General features: G+C 39.6%; 1 protein-coding gene across 1 annotated transcript in view; it reads left to right on the forward strand.

Annotated features, from left to right (window-relative positions):
• Positions 1-27,333, forward strand: part of SH3BGRL2 (SH3 domain binding glutamate rich protein like 2) — a 59,567-nt gene that overhangs the window by 19,041 nt on the left and 13,193 nt on the right. Inside the window, exon 2 of the mRNA XM_084889497.1 lies at positions 21,841-22,026. Within this exon, the coding sequence (XP_084745623.1) occupies positions 21,841-22,026 (186 nt within the window). The remainder of the gene's footprint in view (positions 1-21,840; positions 22,027-27,333) is intronic.

The following is a 27,333-nucleotide window of genomic DNA, read 5'->3' on the forward strand; positions in this document are numbered from 1 at the left end:
CTCTCTCTCTCTCTCTCTCTCTCTCTTCCCTAATTATCCTTTCTTAATTTCTCTGCTTAATCATTTGAGTCAATATGGAATGCAGAATCATATACTGAAGATATAGAGAAATTTGAGATGCAGACACCAGAATTTGGAGGCACTTTTTAACACACTTTATCGTGTTAGGAATTAGGCTCATCTGTTCAAAGGGTGAGTTCCTGTGGAGATTTGAGGAAGATATAAAAGCTCCTAGTGGTGTTTGTGCAGGAGTGAAACAGAATTGTGTTCCTTTGAAGTTAGATGGTTGAATTTCAGCAGACAAGGCCTACTGAGTAGCCCAAGGAGGGCAAAGAAAGCTGATGACATGGCCAACCCAAGAGGGGGCAGGCCCATAGAATGCAGATAAGAGCATCCAGACTCACTCTTAAAGGTATCATTTGTGCCTGCTATGGAAATATGAACTAATTATATGATCCCCTGTAAAATGTAATTGTGAACATGACCTGTCGTCCCCTCCCCCTCCCGCCCCCAGTTATTTTTCAAAGGTAAGTAGAAGTAGTTTCTAGATCATCTTAAAGGATCATTTTCAGCCGAAACCAGTTTGGCTCAGTGGTAGAGCGTCGGTCTGCAGACTGAAAGGTCCCAGGTTCGATTCCGGTCAAGGGCACATCCCTGGTGGGGAGTGTGCAAGAGGCAGCTGGTCGATGTTTCTCTCTCATCGACGTTTCTAGCTCTCTATCTCTCTCCCTTCCTCTCTGTAAAAAATCAATAAAATATATTTTTTTAAAAAAAGGATAATTTTCACACATTCGAGGATGGACTGACGTAGAAATGGGAATAACGTATTCCAGAACCCGCTGTGTTACAGCGCAGCATCTCTGGCTGTGGGCAAAGGCACAGCCTTTGGCTGAAGTCCTGTGTTCTTGCCTGTGGAAAATACTATGCTCAGCAGGATTTCCTCTTTGCTGTAGAGAATCTGGCTATGATAGCAAGTTTTGCCAGAGCAGCTCTTCTGCAAAGAACCCTCTAATTAACAGGAAGCCTGTGTGTGAACAGTCATATATAATTTTTATGGTGGCATTCTAAACATATTTTGCACTTGGCTGACTTTTTTCGTTAAGGAAATAAACATGTAATCTTGTCAGGGAATGTAAAGACTATAAAATCAAACCACCCACATCCGCTAATGTTTTATTACAGCTTCACATTGCTAAGTAATACGTGTGTGTGAGTGTGTGTGTGTGTGTGTGTGTGTGTGTGTGTGTGTGTGTTTAATGGTGACCAAGGATAGTTTTATAGACGTGTTGATGGAGAAATTGGTTTTAGGCATTTATATTCCACCAAGTGAGTGGGAAAGGAGATAGATCAGTCCACAGGGCTGTATGTGATGAGCGGCTCCTCTGAAGCTATCCTACTGCGCCCCTTGTGGGATGCACTCTTCGTCTTCAATCTCCAGAGGAATTTACCGTTGAGTTGGGGAAAGAGGCCCAGATGAGTTTGGTGAAGGAGATGATCTGGGAGGGAAGTGGTTGGTGTAAGTTGGGGTTTTTCTACATTGGCACTGTTAATTTTGGGGGCTAGGTCATACTTTTTGTGGGTCATTTTCCTGAATATCATGGGATAGCTAGCAGTATCCTTGGCCCCTGGCTACCAGAGGCTGGTAGTAGCCCCAAGTTGTGACAACCAGAAATGTCTCCAGACCTTGACAAAGGTCCCCTGATGGAGGGGGGTGGGGAGAGGTGGGTACAAAATCCCTCCCAGTTGAGAACCACTGTACAGACATAATTGAACACAGTGTGGACTTGGGTCTGAGCTGTGAAGAATAAATAGAACTTAGATAGGAAGTGTGAGCAATATTGGGGTGGTTTAGTGGAAATAAACCATTCTGTAAAGACCCAGTCAGTTTCCGCATTGGAAACTAGAGCAGAGCTATTCAAAGTGTGATCCGTGCACCAAACTTTGTTACTGACATAAGTGCTGTAATTGAGGGTAAACATTTTTAAAAATTCTTTATCGTTTAAAGTATTACATATGTCTTTTTCCCCCCTCATTGACCTCTCCTCAGGCACTTCCCCACCCTCTCTCCTTCTCTCCCCCCCTCCCCCCACTGCAAACATTTTTATAGCAAGTTTACAGAGCAATTTAATTTTTTTTAAAATTACAAATGAAAACTTTAGGCTTCTGTTTTGTATATCTTTGGTATATCATTTACATGGGCATTCAATTTCTGGAAGTATAAGTTTGTGACAAGTTGGAACATTGAAACAACAAGAATTAGAGCACCTGGTTCATGATCACTGGTACTCTGAGAAACATAGAGGCTGTGACCATATTAGATTTAGGGTGCCTAGAAGGGGCCAAGGGATAAGACTGGCTAGGTATGGCCCAGATAGACCATGAACTCAGACTGATTCTTGAGATCTCAGAGTGCCTGGCACATCTTAGGCTTGGTGCTCAAATATTTTTAAGATGAATGAATGAATGAGTGAATGAATGCTTCAAAAGCCTCCAAGAAGAGCAGGTGCACCTAGAGGAAATCCAGTGAATATTTTAGAGATGGGAGTGACTTTTACAAGGGTATGTTAATGTCCTTTGGTCTACAGCATATCCCAAAAAAATGTTCACACACTTACAAAGGCAGTGTTTTTTAAACAGTGTTTTAAAAATGTTTTTATTTACTTGTTTGTTTATTTTTTTTTTTTTTAAGAGAGAGAAAGGGAGATGGGGGGAGATAGAAATATTGGTGAGAGAGAAACATTGATAGGCTGCTTCCTGCACGCCCTCTATTGGGGAATCGAGACTGCGAACCAGGCATGTGCCCTGACTGGGAATTGAACTGGTGACCTTTTGGTGCACGGGACGACGCTCAATCCAGTGAGCCACACCAGCCAGGCAAAATACATTTCATTTTCAAAATGTAACAGTATCAGTTGTTAAAGTGTGTATTCATTTTGGAGGGGACACACACTATTTCTGTGGCTTTAGCCTTCCCATTATCTGCATCTCCCCGGTTACAAACCTTTTCTCATTGCTTGCCCTGGGACTATAATTTTGAACTGAAATTGCCAAGCTAAAACTTTAATTTGTATATTTTAGAACTTGCTCAAATTATGTGTGAGTTATTTGGGATTTGTAAACATGTCAATGTCTTTGGCACAAAGTAACTTTTGTTGTTATTTGGTGATGCTTGTAGCTGTCCCTTAAGAAATAACGGAGAGTGCATTTTGTTTCATTTGTATTTTCTGTCAGTGGAAAAAGATCTGTGCCCTAGGCACTGTCTTTATAGTGATGCTGGTAATCTGTGCCTGTCTACTCATAATTGGGATTCCTGTTTGGAGAGCATTGGTGTGAGGATATGGAGGTTAACTGCTTAGCCGACAGCCATGGACTTGTACTCATGTCTTATCTGAAAGCTTTGGAAAACTGTAGTTTGCTGAAATTCCACCTGCTACTTACTTTCTAGTCACCTCTCTTTCCTTTGAACATAGCAAACAACTCTATGTTAAATTTCATATCTTTTCCTTTCTTTCTTTCTTTTTTTTTTTAATCCTCACCTGAGGATATTTTCCCATTGATTTTTAGAGAGAGGAAAAGACAAGAGAGAAATATTGATGTGAGAGAAACACATTGATTGGTTGCCTCCTGCATGAGCCCCGACCAGCACCTGGGCAGAGGAGGAGCCTGCCCTTGACTAGAATCAAACCCAGGACCCTTTGGTCCACAGACTGCTACACTAAGCCAGACCGGCTAGGGCCATATCTGGGTGTAGCTTTATTTTCCACCCTTCTGTTTTTTGAGCTCCGGGTCATAATGCATTGTGTGTTTCCTGAAATATTTAATTTTTGAATCTTAACTGCTTCCTTGCTAATACCTTGAAACAAGTTGCTTGAAATAATATTTGGAGCTTAAGGCATTGCATTTTTCATTTGGAATGATATTATGTTACAAGAATTCCTCGTCTTCTAAATGTAAAGCATGTGGATGGTGGGCTGCTTGATAGGAGATGTGAATTCCAGTCCCAACTCCTGCTACTTATCGATACATAGTGAATGATTTGCAGTAAGTTACTTAACTAACCTCCATAACTCAGTTTTATCATTTTGTCAAACAAATATGTTGACTCATCTACGACAGGAGGGCACACCAAACCACACAAAGACACACCTGGAGTACCTGCTCACATGACCATGACCAGGAAGCCTGCACTACTGAGTCCCACAGGACACCTACTACATAATGGCACTCTACCAAGACTGGAGACATAGAAACTACTTAATGCAAAGAAACAAACACAGGGAGGCAGACACCACAAGAAGACAAAGAAGTAAGTCCCAAGTGAACGAAAAGAAAACAAAGATTCCATTTAAATAAAAGGGAGACAAGCAGTCTACCAGATAGAGTTCAAAATACTGGTTATAAGGATACTTGGTAAGAACTTCAACAAAGAGATAGGAAACATAAAAATGGAGAAAGAAACAAAAAAGAACCAGCCAGAAATGAAAAATACAGTAACTGAAATGAAGGCCACATTAGTGGGAATCAGCAATAGATTAGATGAAGTAGATCAGTGATTTGGGATATAAGATAGTAGAAAACACCTAATCAGAACAGCAAAAACCAAAAAGAATCCCAAAAGAATGAGGATAGTTTATGTGCTTCTGGAACAATATCAGATATACCAACATGTATATCATGGAAGAACCGGAAGGAGAAGAGAGAGAGAGCAAGGAATTGAAAATCCATTAGAAGAAGTAATGTCAGAAAACTTCTCTACCCTGGTAAAGGAAGCAGACATACAAGCCCAGGAAGCACAGAATTCTAAACAAGATAAACACAAAAAGGCCTACAATAAGACTCATCTTAATTAAAATGCCAAAAGTTAAAACAAAACGAAAATCTTAAAGGCAACAAGAGAAAAGCAGTTAGTGGCCTACAAGGGAACTTCCCTAAGACTGTCAGCTGACACCATACAGAGTTATTATACTATTGACCACTGGAGGCCCAGTGCATGAAATTCTTGCACTGGGATGTTTGGGGGGTCCTTTAGCCCGGCCTGCGTCCGTCCTCTCACAGTCTGGGACCCCTTGGGGGATGTCCACCTGTTGGTTTTCTTCTGACTACGTACTTTTAAGATGTTCTCTGCCTTTTGTTTTTGTGTTTTTGTTTTTTGTAGTTTCCCTCTAATGCACCTAGGTATTAATTTTCTTTCTCCTCACAATCTGGGATCCCTTGGGGGTGTAACAGTGTGCCAAGCAGCAGATGGCCAGAGTGGAGCCCAAACCGGAGCCAGGTACCACATTGCTTGTGCTCATCCCGGCCTACTGTGCCTGCTGCCGCTGCTCGGTAGTGCTGTTGCGGAGTTGGGAGAGTCTCCTGCCACTGCAGATACACTTGCCAGCCACGAACCCGGCCTCTGGCTGAGCAGTACTCTCCTGTGGGAACGCACTGACCATCAGGGGGCAGCTCCTGCGTTGAGCATCATAGTGACCACTCGTTCCGGTTGTTCCGCTGTAATGGTCGCTTGGGCTTTTATATATAGAGAGAGATTCCCTATTCTATACTGTACATCCCCATGACGTAACTACCAATTTGTACTTCTTAAATCCTTCCTTTTTCACCCATCCCCCCGACTCTCTCCATCAAAATGTTCTCTGTGTATAAGAGTTTGCTTCTGATTTGTTCGTTCACTTATTCTGTTTTGCAGTTTCTACCTGTAAGTGAAATCATATGATATTTGACTTTCTCTGTCTGACTTATTTCACTTAGCATAATACCCTCTAGGCTAATTCATATTGTTGCACATGGCAAGATTGTAAATTTCTTTTTTATGGCTGAGTAATATTCCATTGTGTATATGTACCACTTGGTTCTTTATCCATTCATCTGTTGAAGGACACTTAGGTTGCTTCCTTATCTTGGCTACTGTAGGTAATGCTGCAATGACCATAGGGATGCATATGCCTTTTTCAAATTAGTGTTTTGGGTTTCTTTGGATAAATTCCCAGGAGTGGAAAATGCTGGGTCCTTCTTTGTTTCTTGTTACAGCCTTCATTTTAAAGTTTATTTTGTCTGATATAAGTATTGCTACCCTATTTTTTTGTTTGTTTTTATTTTCATGAAATATATTTTTCCAACCCTTTTCTTTCGGTCTGTGTCTTTCAATTTGAAGTAAGTCTCTTGTAGGCCTCATATGTAAGGGTTGTTTTTTTTTATCCATTCAGCCATCTTATGTATTTTGACTGGAGCATTTAATTTATTTATATCTAAAGTAACTATTAATAAAGATTTAGTTACCACTATTTTATTATTCATATTTTTTATCTTTTTTTCTTTCTCTTCTTAAAAAGCCCCTGTAGCATCTATATATATGAAAGGCTAATATGCAGTGTCCCCTCAGGAGTTTGACCACTTGCTATGACGTGTGCTGACCACCAGGGGGCGACATGGAACAAAGGAAGGCCCTGGCAGGCAGCTGGAAGGTCCCAATTGGCCCAGATCACCGGCCAGGCCTAAGGACCCTACCCTGTGCAGGAATTTCATGCACCAGGCCTCTAGTTTCTTATAATGGTTTTGGTGGTGATGAACTCCTTTAGCTTCTTCTTTTTTTTTTTTTTTTTGGTCTGGAAAGCTCTTTATCTGTCATTCAGTTCTCAATGATTGCTTTGCTGGGTAGAGTAACCTTGACTGTAGGTCCTTCCTTGCTTTTCATCACTTTGAATATTTTGTGCCACTCTCTTCTGGCCTGACAACTGTATGTGTACACTGACCCATAAGTTCTCCAAATCCTTCTGATTTTCCTATTATTTTCTTTTCTCTAGCTTACTTTATTGTAAGAATACAGTATACAATACATATAACAGAAAACATGTTAATTGACTGTTTATGTTATTTGTAAAGCTTCCAATCAACAGTAGGTTATTAGTACCGTATTTTTCGGACCATAAGACGCACCGGACCATAAGACGCACCAGTTTTTAGAGAAGGGAAATGAAGAAAAAAAGATTCTGAATCAAATAGTGTCCTAAAATATTTTATGTGCATTAAAACCCAACATCACAGTCATAAACACATGTAATCAACCCTGTAAAGTAAACAGCAGCATTTAGAACCATTTTAGAGCCGGGCAAGCACACAGAGACCACACAGAGCCGGGCAAGTAAAAAAACTTTTTTTTTAAAGTATATGTGTAGGCTATATTTGGACCATAAGACACAGGGACTTTTTCCCCCCACTTCTGGGGGGAAAAAAGTGCGTCTTATGGTCCGAAAAATACGGTAGTTAAGTTTTGGGGGAGTCAAAATTATAAGTGGATTTATTTTACTTAGTGGGGGGTTGGTACCCATAGCCCCTGCATTGTTCAAGGATCAACTGTATATTGGCTTAAACATTTAGGTGTAGCTTTAAAAACTAATATTATGTTTGAGATAGCAGATTATACAAACTCCTTTATCTTTTTTGATTCACTTCTAATATTGTCTTACTTAGCTATCTATTAACATTCTATCACAAATTAGAAATAAATATTGTTTCAGTTACCTGTGATCTGGAATGTGAAGGGAGTAGCCTAAACTATTCTGCAAGTATTGGTTCCCAGTGAGAAAATACATACAGGTAATGTTTTCATTAACATTTTCATTCATTTCATTCTGCCAGCAGCAGGGCAGTAGTAAGCTCTTTTTGATCTGCTCTGAAATATTTTTTGAACTCAAGAACAGAAGTCCATAAACTCTGAAACTGCCCCAGTTTCAGTTTGGAAACTAAGTGAAGTGATTGGTTTTAATTACATGTCAGCTTCTTGATCTTAATCTATAATTCTAAAAGCGAGATAAGTGAGTCTACTTAAAATAAACAGGTATTAAATTGATGCTGTGTATCAGTTTGAAGATACACCAGGACAGACTTTTAAATCCTTGGGGATTGCCTTGGGGACATTTGTTAATTACTCTTGTTTTGTTTTTTTTTCTTTGTTGATTAAGGTATTACATGTGTCCTTATCTCCCCTTTGCCCCCCTCACCCTACCCCCTCATGCCCTCACCCCCCTGTAATTACTCTTTATGTGGCTGAAATTTCTGGTTCTCCTTGTTCCACGTTCTGGTTTTATCTTTAGCATTCCTTCCTAGCCCTGTATGCAGCAGAACTGGGAAAGTCAAAAGGTCACTCTTGTGCACACTCAACAGTAAACAGTGCCTGTTTGTTCCTGGGTTTGGCTAGTCTACACGGAGCAGTTGGACTTCATTCTGCTGATGACAAGACTGCAGGGTGTGTGCAGGGAGACCCTTTCTTTCCTCATCACTCTTACTCTGCTTTAGTCTGGCTGGGGTGGGGTATGGCTGGGTTAGCAGGAGCCTGGGTGGGAAATAAATCCTTACAGAACATGTTCTGCTGGTGTGACAGCATTATTCTCATACCTATAGGGAAACTCATTCTTACCAAAGGATAGGTATGTTCCCAGAGAGTGAATTATCTCTCTGTTTAAGCCACGTTTCTTAGTTTGGGCACTGTCAGCGCTCGAACTATTGGTGCCTGTAATTCACAGCTTTCTCGGGGGTGAGCTGACGTAAGGCAGAGGCAGGTGTGTGCCCCCTGTGCCTAGCACAGCGCCTGGCAGTTGCTAGAACCTCAAAATGTGCTTGTGGAATGAATAAGAGTGAACCAGTGATCACTACAGACTGGTTCATTTGCCTCTCAGCATAACCATTATTGCTTGTCTCATTTTCCATTCTTGTAAGTGTATTTCTAGTATCACATGATCTCACTCATCTCGGGGAAATAATGAACAACATAAACTGATGAACAAATACAGACCCAGAGACAGGGAAGCATCGATCAGACTGTCAAACCTCAGAGGGAGGGTAGGAGAAGATAGGGGAAGGAGGAGAGATCAACCAAAGGACTTGTATGCATTGCATGTAAGTCTAACCAATGGTCATGGACAACAGGGGGGTGGGGTCATGTGTGGGGAGGGGATTGAGATGGGAATGGCGGGATGAGGACAAATATGTGATACCTTAATCAATAAAGAAATTAAAAAAAAAAGTGAACCAGTGAAGGAATGGAGAAAGAAGCCAAATTCCTGTGGAGTCGTGGGACCAGGTCTCCCAGTGACTAGCAGTATGCCTGCTAAAGAACAATAGCGGACGAGGTTTATGGCCTTAGAATAAAGATCACTATAGTAATAACAGTAACTCGTGTGTGTGTAAGCTCTTTCGGTGTGCCAAGTGCTAAGAGCTCTGTATTACATCATTTAAATTTCATCACCACGCTCTGATCTGAATTATGATGTGCATTTCACCTATGAGGAAATTGAAACTTTGATAGGATAAGTATCTTGCACTAGATGATCCCTTTCTGACTGTCAGGACTAGAACATAAATCAAAACTAAGTGGCCCAGGTGAGACTCAGTCCGCTGCCCTTGGCATCATTGTCAACATGCTCTAACCATCATGGGCAAGCTGCAGAGACGAGGCCGCCCACAGACCTGTGTCAAGCTTGCAAAGCTTGCAGTGGCCAGGCCTGCCTCCTCACCTACTTTCACATCTTCCCTGTGTTCATACTACCAAACCACGTACAATAACTTGAGTGTGTGCATTGTGTGTGTGTACATGTGTGTGTGTAGGGTGTTTCATTTAGGTAGGTTATTTTTGTAACAAGTAAGCTTTGGATTTATAGGCAGTTCTGTTGTCAAGCTGAGTCAACAACAAAGTGGTGTATTGTTAATAGAAGCATGAAAGTTAGGAGAAGGAGGTGAATCATGAATTGATGGATTGACCTTTTGAAAACAAGGTTTATGTTATTGCTGTTGTTTTGCTTTACCAGTCAAGTTTGAGGTGATGGTGACACATTTAAGCATACATTTTCAGAAAGGCTTTGGAGTATGGGATCGGCTCTTGTGAAAGAGATCAGTTTTCAAATGCAAATTTTGGTTCTATTTTATAAAGGTTAATAGTTGACGTTCTGGAAGTATGTGATATTGTCAAGGGCAAAAGTATTAATATGAAGAGAAAACAGATCAGAAAGTATATTGCAAGATGTTATGATGTCTTCAGTTTGCCTGATTCAAGCACAACATTACTATGTGCTAATATTCCTATCTTTTCTGCCTCTAGATTTATTACCCTGTCACATTTTTGTTAATAAATAGAAAATATATTAGCTGTATTGTATACTTATATGTTTACAGCAAAACCCAGGTTAGTTTTCAAGTATTTCTTTACGAACCGAGTAATTTTCCCAGTCAGGGGTATACTAGAATGCTTTCAGGTAAAGAATACCAAAATATCAGCCATACAGAGCCAAAGCCTAACATTGTTATGAAAAACACCACTACACATATTATTTTTTAAAAATATGGTGGGATGGTTTGTTGGGTTTTGTTGCCCTTATTTTTGCAAAGTAAGAATTTATAAATTGACTTTTAAAACCTGATACAAGGAAAAAAACTGAAAAATGAGAGCAATAGACTTCAAGATTTCTCAGATGTTTGGAACAGAGATTTGCCTTCTGGCTTGAAAGTTACTTAGACAAACATTATAAAGGAAAAAAAATATATAATCTTGTGTATTTGCACACCCACATTTTTCCTGGCCCGTACACTTCTCTCATGCAATGGTCTACAGTGTTTTTTGATCACATACCCCCATTATAAAAAAATTATTTGTGGATATACAATATCTATATATTGTAAATAAATTATAGGCATATATCATTGTACTAATAAAATATTTGCATAATAAAGTGTCCACAAAATAGCAATTAAAATGAAGGGATACTATTGAAACAATATTCTTAATTTAAAATATATATATATATTTTATTGATTTTGTACAGAGAGGAAGGGAGATAGTTAGAAACATCGATGAGAGAGAGTCATCAATCAGCTGCCTCTTGCACACCCCCTACTGGGGATATGCCCGCAACCAAGGTACATGACCTTGACCGGAATCGAACCCAGGACCTTTCAGTCCGCAGGCCGACGCTCTATCCATTGAGCCAAACCAGTTTCGGCTTAATTTTGTTTTTTAATGATAAAATTTTTTTTTTCTGTCTTCCAAAAATTTCTCTTAGCCAGAACGGTGTAAGCTAATGACCAATACTACAGTTTGAAAGTCTGCTTTTAACAATTTTTAAATTGTTTAAAAGGTACCTTTCTAAAATACATAGTTGCATATGGAGAATGAGCACCATTATAATTGAAGAATAGTAGTACTCAATTTTCAATCCCATTTATCAATCATGTAACAGTGGTAAACATTTTCATAGTTAAAATCAGACTGTCTTTCCTGGTGTCAATTAGTTGTTCCTGACAACCAATTGAAAGATGTTATATTTTTACATTAAAAAACAAAAACAAAAACCCTCACTAATGAAGGCCTGGGGAATGGGATGGGGCCGGAAGGGGGTAGGTTTAGGACAAGGGTGGGGAGAGGGGGGGTGGGAAGGAGGGCGAGGTAGAAGGGGTCAATGGGGGAAAAGGAGGACATATGTAATACTTTCAACAATAAAGCTTTAAAAGTTTAAAAAATAACTCACTAAAGATTTTTATGTGAAAGACTTTTAGGAGATTAGAAAATTATCTTACTAGGTTTTCACAGTGACAATTTTTATAGACAAGTATTGTTTTCATTAACAAAATAATAATACCAAACATCCTTTAAAATTCGTTTTGTAAAAGTTGAACAAGAAAGTTACTTGTTTCTTATGAAGAAGAAGAAGAAGAAGAAGAAGAAGAAGAAGAAGAAGAAGAAGAAAAGAAAGAATATTACTTGATAAAGTATCATCTTTGCCTTGAAGGGACAAATCAAGAAGGAAGAAGGTGTGTGTATCTGTGTGAGATTCTGTGTTTTAGTGTCTGTTGGGAGGCATACAACTGATACCATTTGTCATCATGCAAAGCACACTCAGAGCAGTTATCCTTTTCATAAAAGAAAAAAGTCTGTATAAGGCACTCAAAATAGAATAAATGCTCAATAGAATTTGCACGCTCAATAAGATAACTGAAGATTATAAAATATTTATAACACTATCACAACATTCTACCATAAAACATGTATGTTTTATAGCAATTTTATACTAGTAAAGGTATGTTTCTAAATGATGAATTCTTGGAAGGTAATATGAAAATTACTTCAGCATGATGAGATTGTGTGTTTTTAAGTAAAAAGCAATTTTAAATTAAAAAGATGACTTAATGTTATAAACATGGAAAAAAGAAATCAGTGTAAGGTGATTAAGAAAACAGGACCAAAAATGTTACCTGGTTAAAATGAAAATATGTTTAAAGTATTTATTAAACCTCAATAATGTTTGTTTAATACAAACATACTGAGTGTCTAATAAGTACCAGGGACAAACTTTTCCATCATTAAAACTGTATTGCCTATTGATTTTTTGATGATAGCCATTCTGACAGGTGTGAGGTGATATCTCATTATGGTTTTAATTTGAATTTCTGTAATGATTAGTGAGTTGGAGCACTTTTTCATTTGCCATTGTCCTCTTTGGACAAATGTCTATCCAGGTATTCTGCCCATTTTTAGTTTGTATTTTTCTTTTGTTGAGTTGTATGCGAGTACTTTATATATTTTGGATACATTTGCTTATCAGATGTATCATTGGCAAATATGTTCTCCCATACAGTGGGTTCCCTTTTCATTTTGATGGTGGTTTCTTTTGCTGTGCAGAAGCTTTTTATTTTGATGTAGTCCATTTTTTAGTTTCCTTTGCCCCCAAGAGCTGCATCTGTAAACATATTGCTACATGAGGTGTCTGAGATTTTACTGCCTATGTTCTCCTCTAAGATTTTTATGGTTCCTGCAAAATATGGTAAGTGACATAAGCCAATCTGACAAAGACAAACATAACATGGTCTCACTTACTCGTGGAATCTAATGAACAGAATGAATTGACCATCAAAGTAAGGCCCAAAGACTGGAGGCGTGGAACAAATTGGCATCCCTCTGTGTGGGGCTCGAGGAACAAGAAGAGATAAACCAGAGAACTTACATACTTATAGGCATAGCCCATGGATATAGGCAATAGGAGAATGAAGACATGGCGGGGGGGGATAGGGCCTGGGAGGAGAGGGGTAAGGGAGGGGAAATTGGGAGATATCTGTAATACCGTCAACAATAAAATGTGTATTTAGAAAACTGTATTGCTTCACTTACAAAATATCATAATGGTTTTTCCAAAATTGCTCATTTCATAATCCATCTTTCTGACATTCTGATTCCCTGAAACTCGTTTCAATCTCTTTCATGACAGCATCTCTCGTGGTTATCTTTGGCTTGGTCACCTGGTATTTGCTTTCAAGTAAGATAAACTGAAATGGACACTAGAGATACAGTACTTTCTGTGTAATCTCATGTTTAGTTAAACAGCATCAGAATGTTGACAGTTAGCAGATGGCTTGCTGGTTCTTATTCTACACCACGGCCGTACTCCCCAACAGGGAGGCACATCAGAAAGTGTTTTAGTTAAGAACGTGTTCATCTGCAAGTGCGAGAGAACCTGACTGATGTGTTTGATCTCTGCTCGTAAGTCTGGAGGCCCATTTGCTCAGGGCTTATGTTTCTAGGCTTCTCTTGGGTGTTTTTTTCATGATGCTCATTGCCTTAAGATGGCTGCCTCTGCACCTTATACTTAGGTTTCTAGCAGGTATGGGGAGGAAAGGCAGAGACAAGGGCCCCAGCATCTTAATCCATCTGCTGCAACAGGAGAGCAAAGCCTTGTCCAGAAGCTCCACCCAGCAGACTTGGGCTCACACCTAAAAGGCCCGATTTAGGTCACATGACTGCGCTAGCTGCAAGGGTGGATGGGAAAACTGAGGCTTGAGTTTCCCAGACTTCACAGGAGAGGTCATAAATAGCCACAAGATTTTTTTTCCATTTACGTCTTCTTTATTACAATAGAATGCCTAATGAGCCTTGAAGAATTTGCCACAAAATTATATTGTATATTTTTGAGGTACCCTACTCAATCGCTGGAAAGTTTCTGGGGTCTTTGACCAGAGAGAGGTTATCAGTCCTTTTCTCTTTTTTTAGTTGAAAGAAGGAATTATTTTGGGGCCCTCTACCTCTCTTGGCCTAGTTCAACCCTTCTGTAAGTTTTGTCAAGTTATAAGAAAATCTTTTTTTTCCCTCTTTCTTCTGCCTGTCTTTGACTTTCATGAAATACATGAAAGACCTTAGCCTTACCTGAAGTCAGAAAAAAGAAAACTGTATATTTAAAGTGTGCAAGTAGGTGAAATAAAGAGCTGTCGCATAGAATACCTAAAGCCTTTGAAAGTACCAAGAAGTCACTATATTTTTTTCAGAAGGCTACATCTAGGGCAAGAAAATAAAGCTAATACATTTGGATGAAACAGTTGAGCAAGAGCCACTTATTGCTTTGTTCTTTTCTTAGTTAATCCTCCCAATGAACCAATGAACCAATGGCAATTGGGAATTAAGCAAAAGATATTGGGTCCATTTAACAGATTTGGAACCTGAGAATGAGAGAGAAGCTGAGTAATTTCTCCAAGACTACTCAAGCAACAAGGCCAGAACTCACCTCCCTCCATCTGTGCCTTGTTTTGCCTTTAAGCTTGCTTTCCCACAACTGCTCACACATGAAATGTCAATTTTTAAAACTCTGTCTTAATTCGAATTGATTATTTCTCTTTATTTACTGGTGACTCCCGAGGTCCCAGGGTGCTGCAGCATCTGTGTTCACCTTGGAATTCAGACATGACTAGACATATTGGGAAGCCTTTGGAAGGAATCTGTCAGGGGCTGCTTAATTACATGTTAACTGGCAGCCTTCTGGAAAGAACTAAACCTACAAGAAGAGAATGGAGGAGTTAAAATGTACTTAGAAATCAGTGTCACAGAGTAGGGGGTAAGTCTAAGTCAAGCGCAATTTAATTTATTTAGCCTGCCTGCTGATCTAGTCCCTAGGGACGCGTGGAGCCAGGAGATTGCCAGATTCAAGCATCTTCACAGGTTTCCAGGGGCCCTTGAATGTTCCTGCCGCATCAGCAGATTCTGCAACAGCAGCCCCGGCAGCTCATCACCCCTGCGCTGGCGCCTGTGCGGATGGGTCACCAGGGCGTGGTTCAGGCATCCGGGTCTTAGCAGATGTGGGTCTTGCAGGGGTTTGAAGTTGAAAGGGTGAAGATTTATTGTCTTGGTCCAGTCAGGCAGTTGTAACAAATGGGTGGCTTATAAACAACCGAAATTCCCTTCTCACAGTTCTAAAGGCCGGAAGTCCAGAATCATAGTGCCAGCATGGTTGGATTCTGGCGAAGGCCCTCTTCCGGATTGCAGACTGCTGACTTCTTGCTATGGTGACCGGGGCAAGGGAGTTCTTGGGACTTTTTATAGGGACACTAATCCCGTTCATGATGGCTCCACCCTCATAACCTAAGCACTGCCTTTTCACTCCACCTTCTATTCTAACACCATCACTTTGGGGATTAGGCTTCAACAAATGAATTTGGGGGAGATACATCCTGACCTTAACACTTAATTGATGCAGTGGCTAAGAAGGCCGCTTCAAAGCACATCGAAGGCACTTGCTTCAGAGCTCCCAGAGATAATTGGGTGAAGTGCTTACAGGTGATAGAATTCTGTGGCAGCAGTCCAAAGCAGAGTCAGGGAAATAATTTGCTTAATTCCCAGTTGCCATCAATGTGCAAATATACCAACAATTTAATACTAGTAAAAATACATTTGGACAAAACAAAATACTATCGTATGTACTTGCAGTTCTTAAAATTAACTGACAATCGCATTTTTATTTAAACATACAATCTCCTTTAATATCAGTGTCAATGTTAGAAGTGAAGCCTTCTTTTTGCATTCAGAGCCTAGAGATTCCTCTGATTATTTAGGCTACTGATATTTCCAGTTAGATGTAACATGCTCGACACACCGATTTTAAACTCATAAAGTTTTAGCATCCATTGAGAAATATTAGCATTTGATGTACATTTCTGTTTGACTAAACTTCAGTTACATTTGTTCCTAACTCAAATTAGCAATGAGTGTGATCTCTTGAACATCACCTGGGAATCTTTGATGTTCAGCACTGGAGTGATGATTCTTTAATCATCCCTTCAGTTAATATTTACTGAGGGCCTCCTTCTTGCCAGTCCCTTGCTTACAGAACGGACATTGTGTGGAGAGAGAGATGATTATAAAAATGAGTAAACCGATAAATAAAATTTTAATAGATTTAGACAAAACTTCCGCTAAGGTGGCTAGAGGGGGCTCTCCAAGGAGGTGATGCAGAAGGTATCTCATTTAAAATCGTAAGGAAGTCAGCACCACTGTTACATTCATCCTTCTTCTTGTGAGAATCCTGTCTATTCATTAACAAATGTTTATTGAGTATCTGCTATGTGTCAGTCACCCATTCTAGGCTCGGGATCCAGCAGTGAACAAACCAGCAGACAAAATCCCTAGCCCTTTGGAATTTAGGCTCTAGCAGGGGGAGGTGGACAAGCAAATAGTGAACATAAAACGCACAGTATGTCAGATGCTAGGTGCTAAGGTGAAGAATGAAGCATTGCAGGCAAGTGGGAAATTGTAAGGGTGGCTGGTTAAAAAAAAAAAAAAAAAAAATCAGGTGATTAGGGAAGTACTTACTGAGAATGTGAACTTTGAGCTGGAAATGAAGATCTGGGTAATCTAACCCAAGGTTGACAAACTTTTTCTGTAAAGGGCAGCTGGTAAACACTTTAGTCTTTGGAAATGATACTGCCTCTGTTGCAACTATATTCAACTGCCATTGTGCGGCAAAAGCAGCCTTAGACATTATGTAAATGAATGGCTGAGGCTGTCTACCAATGCAACCTTATTTATGGACACTGAAATTTGTATTTTCATACAATACATGAAATCTCATTTTGTCATGAAATATTGTTTTGACTTTTTTTCAATAATTTAAAAAGTATAAAGACTAAATTTGGCCAATGGGCCATAGCTTGCCTACCTGTGAAGCAGCCTGAGGCTGTAGCAGTGTCTGTTCCCTTTAACAGCTTTGGATGATGTGTAAGGGCACATGTTTGAACGGTAGGTGAGATGGAAGGCACCTTCCGTGCTTCTGTAGATATCTCCCTGTTGTAGGTTCAACAACTTCGTTGTTGTTTTTCATCTGTTCATCCAGTGACAGGTATTCAGTTCACTTCTGTTAAATTCATATTTTGCAGCTTTTATTTCTAGGCTCTGCTGTGCAGTAAGAGCTTTTATTTTCAGTCCATCACGCTACAATATTTCTGAAGACATTATAAGTAGCAATTAAGAATTTAGGTAGCATTGCATTTAGATTCAAACTATAGAAAACTTGATACAGAGTGGCTTAACTGATTAGAGGTTTGTCTGTCCAGTGCGCAGGGGTTTAGAGTTGGCTGCAGAAGACTGTGCGACACCTGAAAAATGTCATCAAGGATGCAGGCTCCTGTCCTTCTCTCTGACCAACCTTCGCATAGGGCATTTGTTTTTACGTTTTCAGAATGGTTTCGTCACCTCCCAGGGAAAGGAGAAGGGCAGAATGGACTTTGTCTTTCCATTCATGGTGGAGCCATCCCCAGGAGCATCTGCCTTACATCAGATTGGCCAGAGCTGTGTCATGTGATCCCGCCACGCTGCAGAGGAGTGCGGATGAACACATTCTGTAGCTGAGCACATTACTTTTCCAAACAGAACCAGACTTCTGTATTAAGAAAGAGAGATGGCTACTGGGTAAATTGCACTGTGTGCCATGGTTTCTAAGTGTGTTTAATAGAAACAAACCAACCAGGAGTTATAAGGACCTCCCTTCTACTCCTGGCTAAATGGACATGGGTGAATGCAGTGCCTGTTACCCAACAATTCTTCTCTTCCATTTGCTTCTCAAATTTATTTTGATCCTGGCTGTAAGGTACACGTAGTTTCAGAACAGTCACATAGGAGAAGAGAGCTCTTTGTGCTGAGGAAATGACTCTATAAGTTACTGTGATTTGAATCCTGGATTTGTGCCCCCAGCACACGCAGTGCCCTTGATGGCTTCCTGTTGCCACACAGGAAGCCTTTCCATTACCCAGGGCTTGGCGGCTCCCAAGGGCCCGCCTCCTGAGGCGGGCGGCCCCCTGTCACTCAAGCCTGGGCTCCCCCAGTTCCAGGCTGCAGTCACCTTAAGGCAAATCTGAAAAACAGTGCTCAGCAGCGTGACTCATCTTCCTTCCTGATGTTAATGTCACAAACATCCACTTGAAAACCTCCTTTTCTGGGTTGAATGTCTCCTTTTTTTTTTTTATTTGAGTGACGTGCTGTCGCATTAGTTAATTTTCTAGCCTTAACCCTTTTCTAAAATTCTATAATATATATATATATATATATATATTATATATTATTGATTTTTTTTACAGAAAGGAAGGGAGAGGGATAGAAAGTTAGAAACATTGATGGGAGAGAAACATTGATCAGCTGCCTCCTGCTCACCCCCCACTGGGGATGTGCCCACAACCAAGGTACATGCCCTTGACAGGAATCGAACCTGGGACCCTTGAGTCCTCAGGCCGACTCTCTATCCACTGAGCCAAATCGGCTAGGGCTGGCCTTTCTTTTAAGTGTAAAGAAACATGGGAGCCAATGAATAACAAAGTGCTGTGAGTCCTGCTTCATGCCCTGCTGGGAGCCCTGACTTACGTAAAACACCGCCTCTCTCTGACCTGCACCCCTGCTCCCCTCGGTGAGGCACACCTGCAGTTCGCTCTCAAAACAGGTTTCTTCTGCTTAACCTTCTGACCCGTGACACATTCACCCTCTTTACAAACGTCTGAAGTTTATACAGGTAGAAAGTGAAAAGTCTCGTCTCCACTTTGTCCCCATTACCCTGACCCCTAAGCAACCACTTTTGTTCATTCTTTGATAACCTTCAAGAGTTTTTAAAAATATAAATACAAGCAAATACAAATATGTTCCTATTTTTCTCCCTTTTTCTTTTCAGAAGAATGTGCTTAGTCTACTTACAATTCTGCTCTTGTTTTCTCACGTCATATAATATATATCTTGGAAATCTTTTCATAACAGTGTTAATGGTAAAACAGTCTCTCCCTTTTTCTTATTAAGTTGTGTTGTATTAAAGTGATCTCCTTGAAACACATGCCTGGCCATGCCTCCCCTTGCTTGCCCCTTTAAAAAAAAAATACATTTTACTCCTTACGTGACTGTGTTGTTATCATTGTCAGTGAGGAACTGTCTTTTGCTTCTTGAGCATTGTCAGTGTGTCATGATGCATTTGAAAATTTTTTAGAACAAAAACCATTTCTCTTTTTCCTTTAGTTTTATGGAGATACTAGAGGCCCAATGCATGGAAATTATGCAAGAGTAGGCCTTCCTTCCCCCGGCTGCTGCCACTGGCTTCCCGCTGGCACCCGGGACCCGGGCTTCCCTCACGGCCCTGACTTTGTCTGGAAGGACATCCAGTCTAATTAGCATATTGTGCTTTTGTTATTATAGATTATTATAGATAATCGACATAATGTATAAGTTTAAGGTGTACAATGTAATGATTTGAGGTATGGATATATTGTGATACGATGAGTATAGTAAGTTACATTCCAGTTCCTCACATTGTTTGAACTTTAATCTCCTACAGTACAACTTTCAAATATTGTTTAAAAGGAGGGAGAGGTGCTGAGACATGGATACTTTCAAATATTGCTAGTGGGAATGTAATTAGATGTGGCCTTGTATTTTTATTGAGGTATAATTGACATACAACATTATGTTAGTTTCAGGTATACAATATAATTATTCTATATATGTGTATATTGTAAAATATGACCACAATGAGTCTAGTTAACATCTATCAACACCACATCTGTTATAATCTTTTTTCTTATGATGAAAACTGAAGATCTACTCTTTTTAAAAAATATATATATTATTGGTTTTTTACAGAGAGGAAAGGAGAGAGAGTTAGAAACATTGATGAGAGAGAAACATCGACCAGCTGCCTCCCGCACCCCCCCAACTGGGGATGTGCCCGCAACCAAGGTACATGCCCTTGACCAGAATTGAACCTGGGACCTTTCGGTCCGCAGGCCGACGCTCTACCCACTGAGCCAAACTGGTTTTGGCTGAAGATCTACTCTTTTAGCAAATTCCAAATACAATACAGTATTTTTAACTGTAGTTGCCATGCTGTTTATATCTCTAGTACTTATTTATTTTATAACTGAAAGGCTGTACTTCTTGACTGATGTAGCCTTGTTGCAAAGAAATTTATGCTGGGTCTGCCCTTTCATTCATAGGACTTTGTCCTAAAGTATTGCGAGAAACAATAAGCGATTTATAAATAAAGATATAGTATTATTCCTAGTGGTGAAAGTTACAAGTATACTAAATATCCAGCAACAGATAACTGTACATCTACATGATGGAGTTGCCAGGGAGACATTAAAATTCATACTCTTGAAAACTCTTTTTTAAAATTGATTTTTAGAGAGGAAAGGAAAAGGAGGGATAGAAACATCAATGATGAGAGAGAATCGTTGATTGGCTGCTTCCTGCATGCCCCACTCCGGGGGTTAAGCCTATAACCCAGACATGTGCCCTGACTGGAAATCGAACTGTGACCTCCTGGTTCATGGATAGATGCTCAACCGCTGAGCCATGCTGAGCAGGTCATGCTCTTGGAAACTTTTAATGATGGGACCATATTCGTGACATATTGTTTAGTGAAAGGAACAAGGTGCAGCTATTTTTTTGTTTTGTTTTGTTTTTACTGATATCAGAGAGAGGAAGGCAGAGGGAGAGTGGGATCAAAACATCAATGATGAGAGAGAATCATCAGTTGACTACCTCCTGCATGCTTCTTAATGGGTATCATGCCCAAAACCCAGGCATGTGCCCTGACTGAGATTCAAATACTGATCTCCTAGTTTATGGGTCGATGCTCAACCACTGAGCCACATCGGCCAGGCAACGTCCAGCTATTTTACCTAGTATGACCCAGTGAAAGAAAAGACCAATTAAGCTGTAGAGGATTATAATCCAGCAATAAATGCTGTGTGTGTGTGTGTGTGGGGGGGGGGGGGGATAGCTATTTGTTCAGGGCAGGGAGGTACAGGTGGAAAAAAAGCTATATGAGTCTATCTGTGATGTATCCCTACTATTAACCTAAAATAATTAATATAGGTTAATTATCCTTAAGAAATCCTTAAGAAATTGGTAACATTTCAAGGACTGCAAATGTGTTTGCAGCTCTTCATGAACACACCTGACCCCTAGTGACTGAGGAAGGAAACATGAAAGATCAGAAGAATGAAAAGGGTTAAGAAATAGAGTTCCTAATAAAATGGTGCTTGCTGTTTACTCTTACTTCAGAGTGGAGAACACTTTTCTCTCGTGAACTGATAAAAGGATGCTTTCATGCCCACGGCTGCAGCTGAGGAATATCCGAAGGAGGCTTCTGAGGGGAATGAAAATGTTGCTGCTCCCGGGAATCAATAAAATGCCGACCTCTCAGATGGGCTATATATAGTTTTCAACAGAGAGAGCGCTCATGACTATAAATGTCAATTCCTGTGGGTGGGAAGGGGGAATGGAGTTGGCCCCCTAAGAACTGTGTGAATCTCCAGGCAATCTGAGATGTGCCCCCGTTCTGGGGAGTCTAGGTGAAGAAATGACTGTGTCAGGACTGGCTTAGACCTCTGCTGGATATCCACAGAGGGGGCAGTGCATGGCGCCTATGTAAATCGCTTTTTTTTTTTTTTTTTTTTTTTAAATCAGTGACCTCTGACAATGGGAAGTGAAATCTAGTTCAACTTGGAAATATATATATATATTGTTCAGATGAGCATTTCTCCTTATGTGTCTTCTCTTTTTAGATAAAGAAGAAGCAGCAAGATGTGGTTAGGTTTCTGGAAGCCAACAAGATAGAGTTTGAGGAGGTGGACATCACCATGTCGGAAGAACAGAGGCAGTGGATGTACAAGAACGTGCCCCCAGAAAAGAAGCCCGCTCAGGGCAACCCGCTGCCGCCGCAGATCTTTAACGGTGACCGGTACTGCGGAGTAAGTAGCCAGACGGTCATTACACTGTTTCTTTGCAATTCTCACATCACAGAGCCACCTGGAGCACAGGGTTTTTTTCAGTTAGGACTGTCACCTCTTCATACGGTGCCTATTCAGGTCCACAAGTCTAAAGGAGGGGCCAAGAGTCTAAGGTCACAGACAGTGTGTGTGTGTCTGAGTGCATGTGTGTCTGGGAATTTTCTTGTCTCTTGTTTGCTTTAGAAAAAGGGATGAAAGGGAAGCTGTGTGCATGATTTCATTGTGTTATAAAATTTAAAGCATATTTTTTATTAATAGGTTTTGGGGGGCAGATTAAGAGGAGTAATTATTCTTGAGCCTTTTCCCCTTTCCCTTTACTACAATATATATATATATATATATATATATATATATATATATATATATATATATAAAATCATTATGAACATGTAAAATACATTAGGTGCCTTCTTGCTGTATGTAGCATATGAAGTCCCTGTTGTCTAATTACTGTTTTCCTTCTTACTCTTAGGTTAAGAAAAAAAAAAATCAAGAAGTTTCTTTTTTTAAAATTGATTTTAGAGAGAGAGGAAGAAAGAGATAGAAACATCAAACCCAATCATGTGCCCTGACCAGGGAATCCAGCTGTTTATCTCTTGGTGCATGGGCTGATGCTCAACCACTGAGCCACACAGGCTGGGCTCAACAAGTTTCTTTCTCATGGGTAATTAGAATTTGCCTTTGCCAGCGCTCTAAGAATGTAAGTCAGTGTTTATTTTGGAACCTATATTCCAGTTCTTCAGGATTGCCTGGAAAAGAGCAAGGGGCTAAGCTACGGTGCCCAGGTGCTTGAGGTGACATGAATAGCTAGGTTGTCATTAGGGTGGAGAAAAGGGATAACAGAGTGCTTTTGATGATTTAAAAGGAAACAGTTTCCTGTGTGCAAAGGAAGAAAGATATTAAAACATTAAGCCATAAATATTGTGCACAGAGTTCTTACATGCATATCAAGAGGAGACTCCTGAACATAGCATTGGAGATAGATTTGAGTTCTACTACTTTATGTTGTCTGTGGCACATTTGAAAAGTCACCTCTTTAAGCCTAAATTTCCTCATCTTTAAGCAAGAGATGATATTATATACCTGCATAGGATACTGTTTCTAAAATACTTAATAAGAATAAAGGTTATTGTTTTGTGGGATTTTTTTTTTTATATCATGATCTCATATTTTACTAGGGAAAGAATGTGGTAGCCAAGGGTACATCCCATTCACAATTTCTGAGTCTAGAAAATGTATTCTTTTTTTATTTTATTTTATTTATTTATTTTTTTTAATATATTTTATTGATTTTGTACAGAGAGGAAGGGAGAGAGATAGTTAGAAACATCGATGAGAGAGAGTCATCGATCAGCTGCCTCTTACACAGCCCCTACCGGGGATATGCCCGCAACCAAGGTACATGCCCTTGACCAGAATCGAACCCGGGTCCCTTCAGTCCCCAAGCCGACGCTCTATCCATTGAGCCAAACCGGCCTCGGCTAGAAAATGTATTCTTATGTGCAGACCAAAATAAGGTAACAGTTGAAAATGTGTACGAACTATAGTTTTAAAATAAAGCTATTAGTCAAATAATGCTAGAAGTCTTAAAACAAAGATCTTTGTTTTAAGACTTCTATTATTTGCAGGAATGAAAATGCCATTATTCTGGGCTTGTAGTTGAGTGGTAATTTGGCTGGGTATAGAATTCTAGCTTGGGAAGAATTTTGATGGTTTTGGTTCAATATCATTGTTGAGAAGACTGCAATTGAGAAGTCTAATGCCATTTTCCTTGAACTATTGTATGTTTTTGTCAATTTCTTCTATGCAAGTTTTTAAGATCTCTTTCTTATATATATGAGATCCTAAATTTTTTTGTTGTTGTTGAATTATTATACTAGCGGCCCAGTGCATGAAATTTGTGCACAGGTAGAGTCCCTAGGCCTGGCTGGTGATCAGGGCCAATTGGGGCCTTCCTTCCCCTGGCTGTGTGCGGGCCGGGGCCTTCCTTCATTCTGTGCTACCCCCTAGTGTTCAGTGCACATCATAGTGAGCCGTCAAACTCCAGGTCGGTTGAACTTCCGAGGGGGCAGTTTGCATATTAGCCTTATATAGGATAAGCTAGTATTCATTCACTGAGATAAGTGCTCAGTAAATCCTTATATCTAAGAATTATATAATTGAGTCCTTAAAGATGTCATTGCTCTTCCTGTAATTAACTAGGACTCTGCTTATTACCCCCCTCCCCATTCCTAGAAAACCTGTGCCTCATTATTGCTATTATGACATTTATCTCGTAGAATTTTTTTCTTTTCACGTTTTGCCTTTAGTTGATTCCTGAGTTTCTTGTGCTCACTCTCTGTAGGCTCCATGGCATGTTCATCTTAGTATCTGGTGCCTGTCAGAACACTAGGAACATAGACCACATTTTTAAAAACTGGTTCTGTGAACTGGTCAGTAGTTCCACAGATATTGGAACTTATCTTAGCAGGGAGCTACTCCATTCTGTTGGGTCTAACCTTGTCAAGGTTCTGAGCATTTGTATTTTCATTTTATTAATAAAACTCAAAGCCAACTGTCTCAAAAACAAGCTTATTAAGACTTCTAAATTTTGCCGTGAAATCTATTTCAGAAATCATCTCTATTAGAAGCTCACATATCCCACAGGTAGAATTTCCTTAGGAAACTTTTTATCTGAATTTGAAAAATCTGTATTCCAAGGCCTCCTGTTTAAAAAAATCACTTATCAAGGAGAATCTTCTCCTCTAGACATTTTACTGTAAAAAATCGTATCCGACATTCTCCCAGCTACTAGGAAAGGAAACGGGTGTTGGGGAAGGGGTGATAGAGAAGTCTTCTTTATCACTGATTGCTGATCAGATGTATGCCCCAAAGCATAACATTTTCTCTATAACCCCACTTTTTCTTCTGTTTAATCTCCCATTTTCACCTTATGGAGATGTTTGCTGCAGTATTCTACAGTGATGAGTCAGTCCCTGGGACATATCTGTCATAAAAACAACTTGTGCTGTGAATATTGAAAACCTTCAACCAGACAGTTTCAGGCCACCCCAATTGAATGTTGAGCACTCTATTTTAACTTATATCCAAACTGGCAGTTCCCTCCCTCCCTTCTTTCCTTCTTTCCTTCCTTCCTTCCTTCCTTCCTTCCTTCCTTCCTTCCTTCCTTCCTTCCTTCCTTTCTTTTTTTATTTTTTATTGATTTCAGAGAGAGAAGGGAGAGAGAGATAAAAACATCATTGATTGGCTGCCTCCTACATGCCCCCTACTGGGGATCAAGTCCCAGACCCCAGCATGTGCCCTGACCAAGAATTGAACCCTGGTTCATGGATCAAGCTCAACACTGGCCGGACAAACTGGCCATTTCATTTTTGTTAAAATTTTTTTCTCTTTCTGAGCCTATGTAAATAAAATTAATGAAAAGAAAACAAAACCATTAAGACCATGTTAATATCAATGTTAGGACAATAAAGCCTGTTTACAGGAGGGTCAAAGCAAGGAGTCAGTTTTTCTCTGTCCTTCTTTATACATGCCCTCCCCCAGATTCCCAAGATGTAGCCTCTTTTACAAGGTTCTTAAGTTATTACCACTTTGTTTCATATACTAATATATATATTCCTTGACTTTAACTGTAGACAGTGTTTACTTTTTTTTTTTTTTTTTAAGATGCAGGGTGATTTGCATTCTTATAACTTCTCTTATTTCTCTTTTTTTTTTTTCTGTTTTGATTTAAACACACACAATGCGCACACACTATTTAGCACTGCTAAAATTTATAAGTCAAATTCTCTTCTGTAACTATAGTAACTATTATACAATAATATGTAAACATATATTTATATTGTTTTAAACATAGAAATACTATTCCCTACAGAACTGTTTAGTTCTGTGGGCAGTCACAGAAGGCAATATATAATCCTGTTTTACTAACCCTGTGGTGTAAAAGGGAATGACAAATGTCAATATCCAAGAAAGTCTCTTAACTAATTTTAGCCTTTTCACTTACTCCTCGGGGTAGTTATTAAAATTTTATTGCTGGTTCCTTTTCCTATGTTTAGCACAAAAATATTTTCCATCCAATTTCAATTGGTGCTTGGGTACATGTTTTTGCTTGCCTTGCTATCGTATACTAGTATGGTTGGAAACGTTGAACATGAATTAGGAATTTAAAATAGTCAGTTTTGGGCTTACTCATATTTTTAGTGTTTGGCATAAAAATTGCTGAATGAAGCTGTTTTAGACAACTGCATCTTATATTATATATCCTACTAGGATTGGAACTGCCAACTGTTTTTTTCCTTCTCTACCAAGATTTCATAAAATAGAATATAGTACTGCCTTTAACCACAAAGCCAAGAATTCTGCTCAGAGGATACCCTCCGGCTTGAAACTTAAAGGAGTAGGAGCTTGGCCCAATGTAAACAGCAGCAGTAACTCTTATCATCTTAGAATGAATATTTTAAAAAGATTTTCATCTTTTGGAGAAACTAGATTTGCTTGGGCTCATTTAGAATCGATTGCTGCCACCATTTCCTTGTAGGCCTCGTGTTGTCTTGTTCCCTGCAACCTCCGCCTTGGATATGGCCTCGGCATATAGAAATAACGTAGGTCTGTCGATTAATTGTCATTGACTTAGCGTGGGGAGCGGCACCACTTTTCAGAGTGGCTGTTGTGGGTTTTCCCCACTGCTCTCTTAGGGGACATTAAAAGGGCAAAGAACTTTAAGGTCTTTGTCTCAAGTGCCCGTCTAGCACACAATAGTCCAATCATTGTGGTGTGCGGCTTATGTCCTTAAGGAAGCTCTTTGGAAGAATGAGACCATTGTGAACTCCACCTGTTCAGATTTTATCATGCCCTTATAAATGTCTCGAACCTTGGTTTTCACTTGAACACAAACAAGTATAGGTGATGGAAGTTCTTTTTTTTTTTTTTTTAACAACTGTTTAGCTTGTTTTATTCTTCTTAAAATTGCAACATTCAGATAAATATTCCATTAATAATTGTGCTCATTTCTGATAATCTATATAGTCCAGAAATATTTCTTTTCATAAGCAGCTGACACTGCAGACAAAGGAAATTTCTAACCCTTTTTCTTTAATGTAATAAAAATGTACCAGCTTCTGAAACTAGGCAGTTTTATCTTGAATATGCTGTGTGTTTGTACCCTTCGCCAGAGGTTCTATTAACTGATCATTAACAGAAAGTTGATTGTCCTGAAATATGTCATTTATGGACGTTTATTTACAAACACTTCTGAGTGTCTGACTA

This window comes from Pipistrellus hanaki, assembly GCF_964339955.1.
Source record: "Pipistrellus hanaki genome assembly, chromosome: 7".
NCBI classification, from domain to species: domain Eukaryota; kingdom Metazoa; phylum Chordata; class Mammalia; order Chiroptera; family Vespertilionidae; genus Pipistrellus; species Pipistrellus hanaki.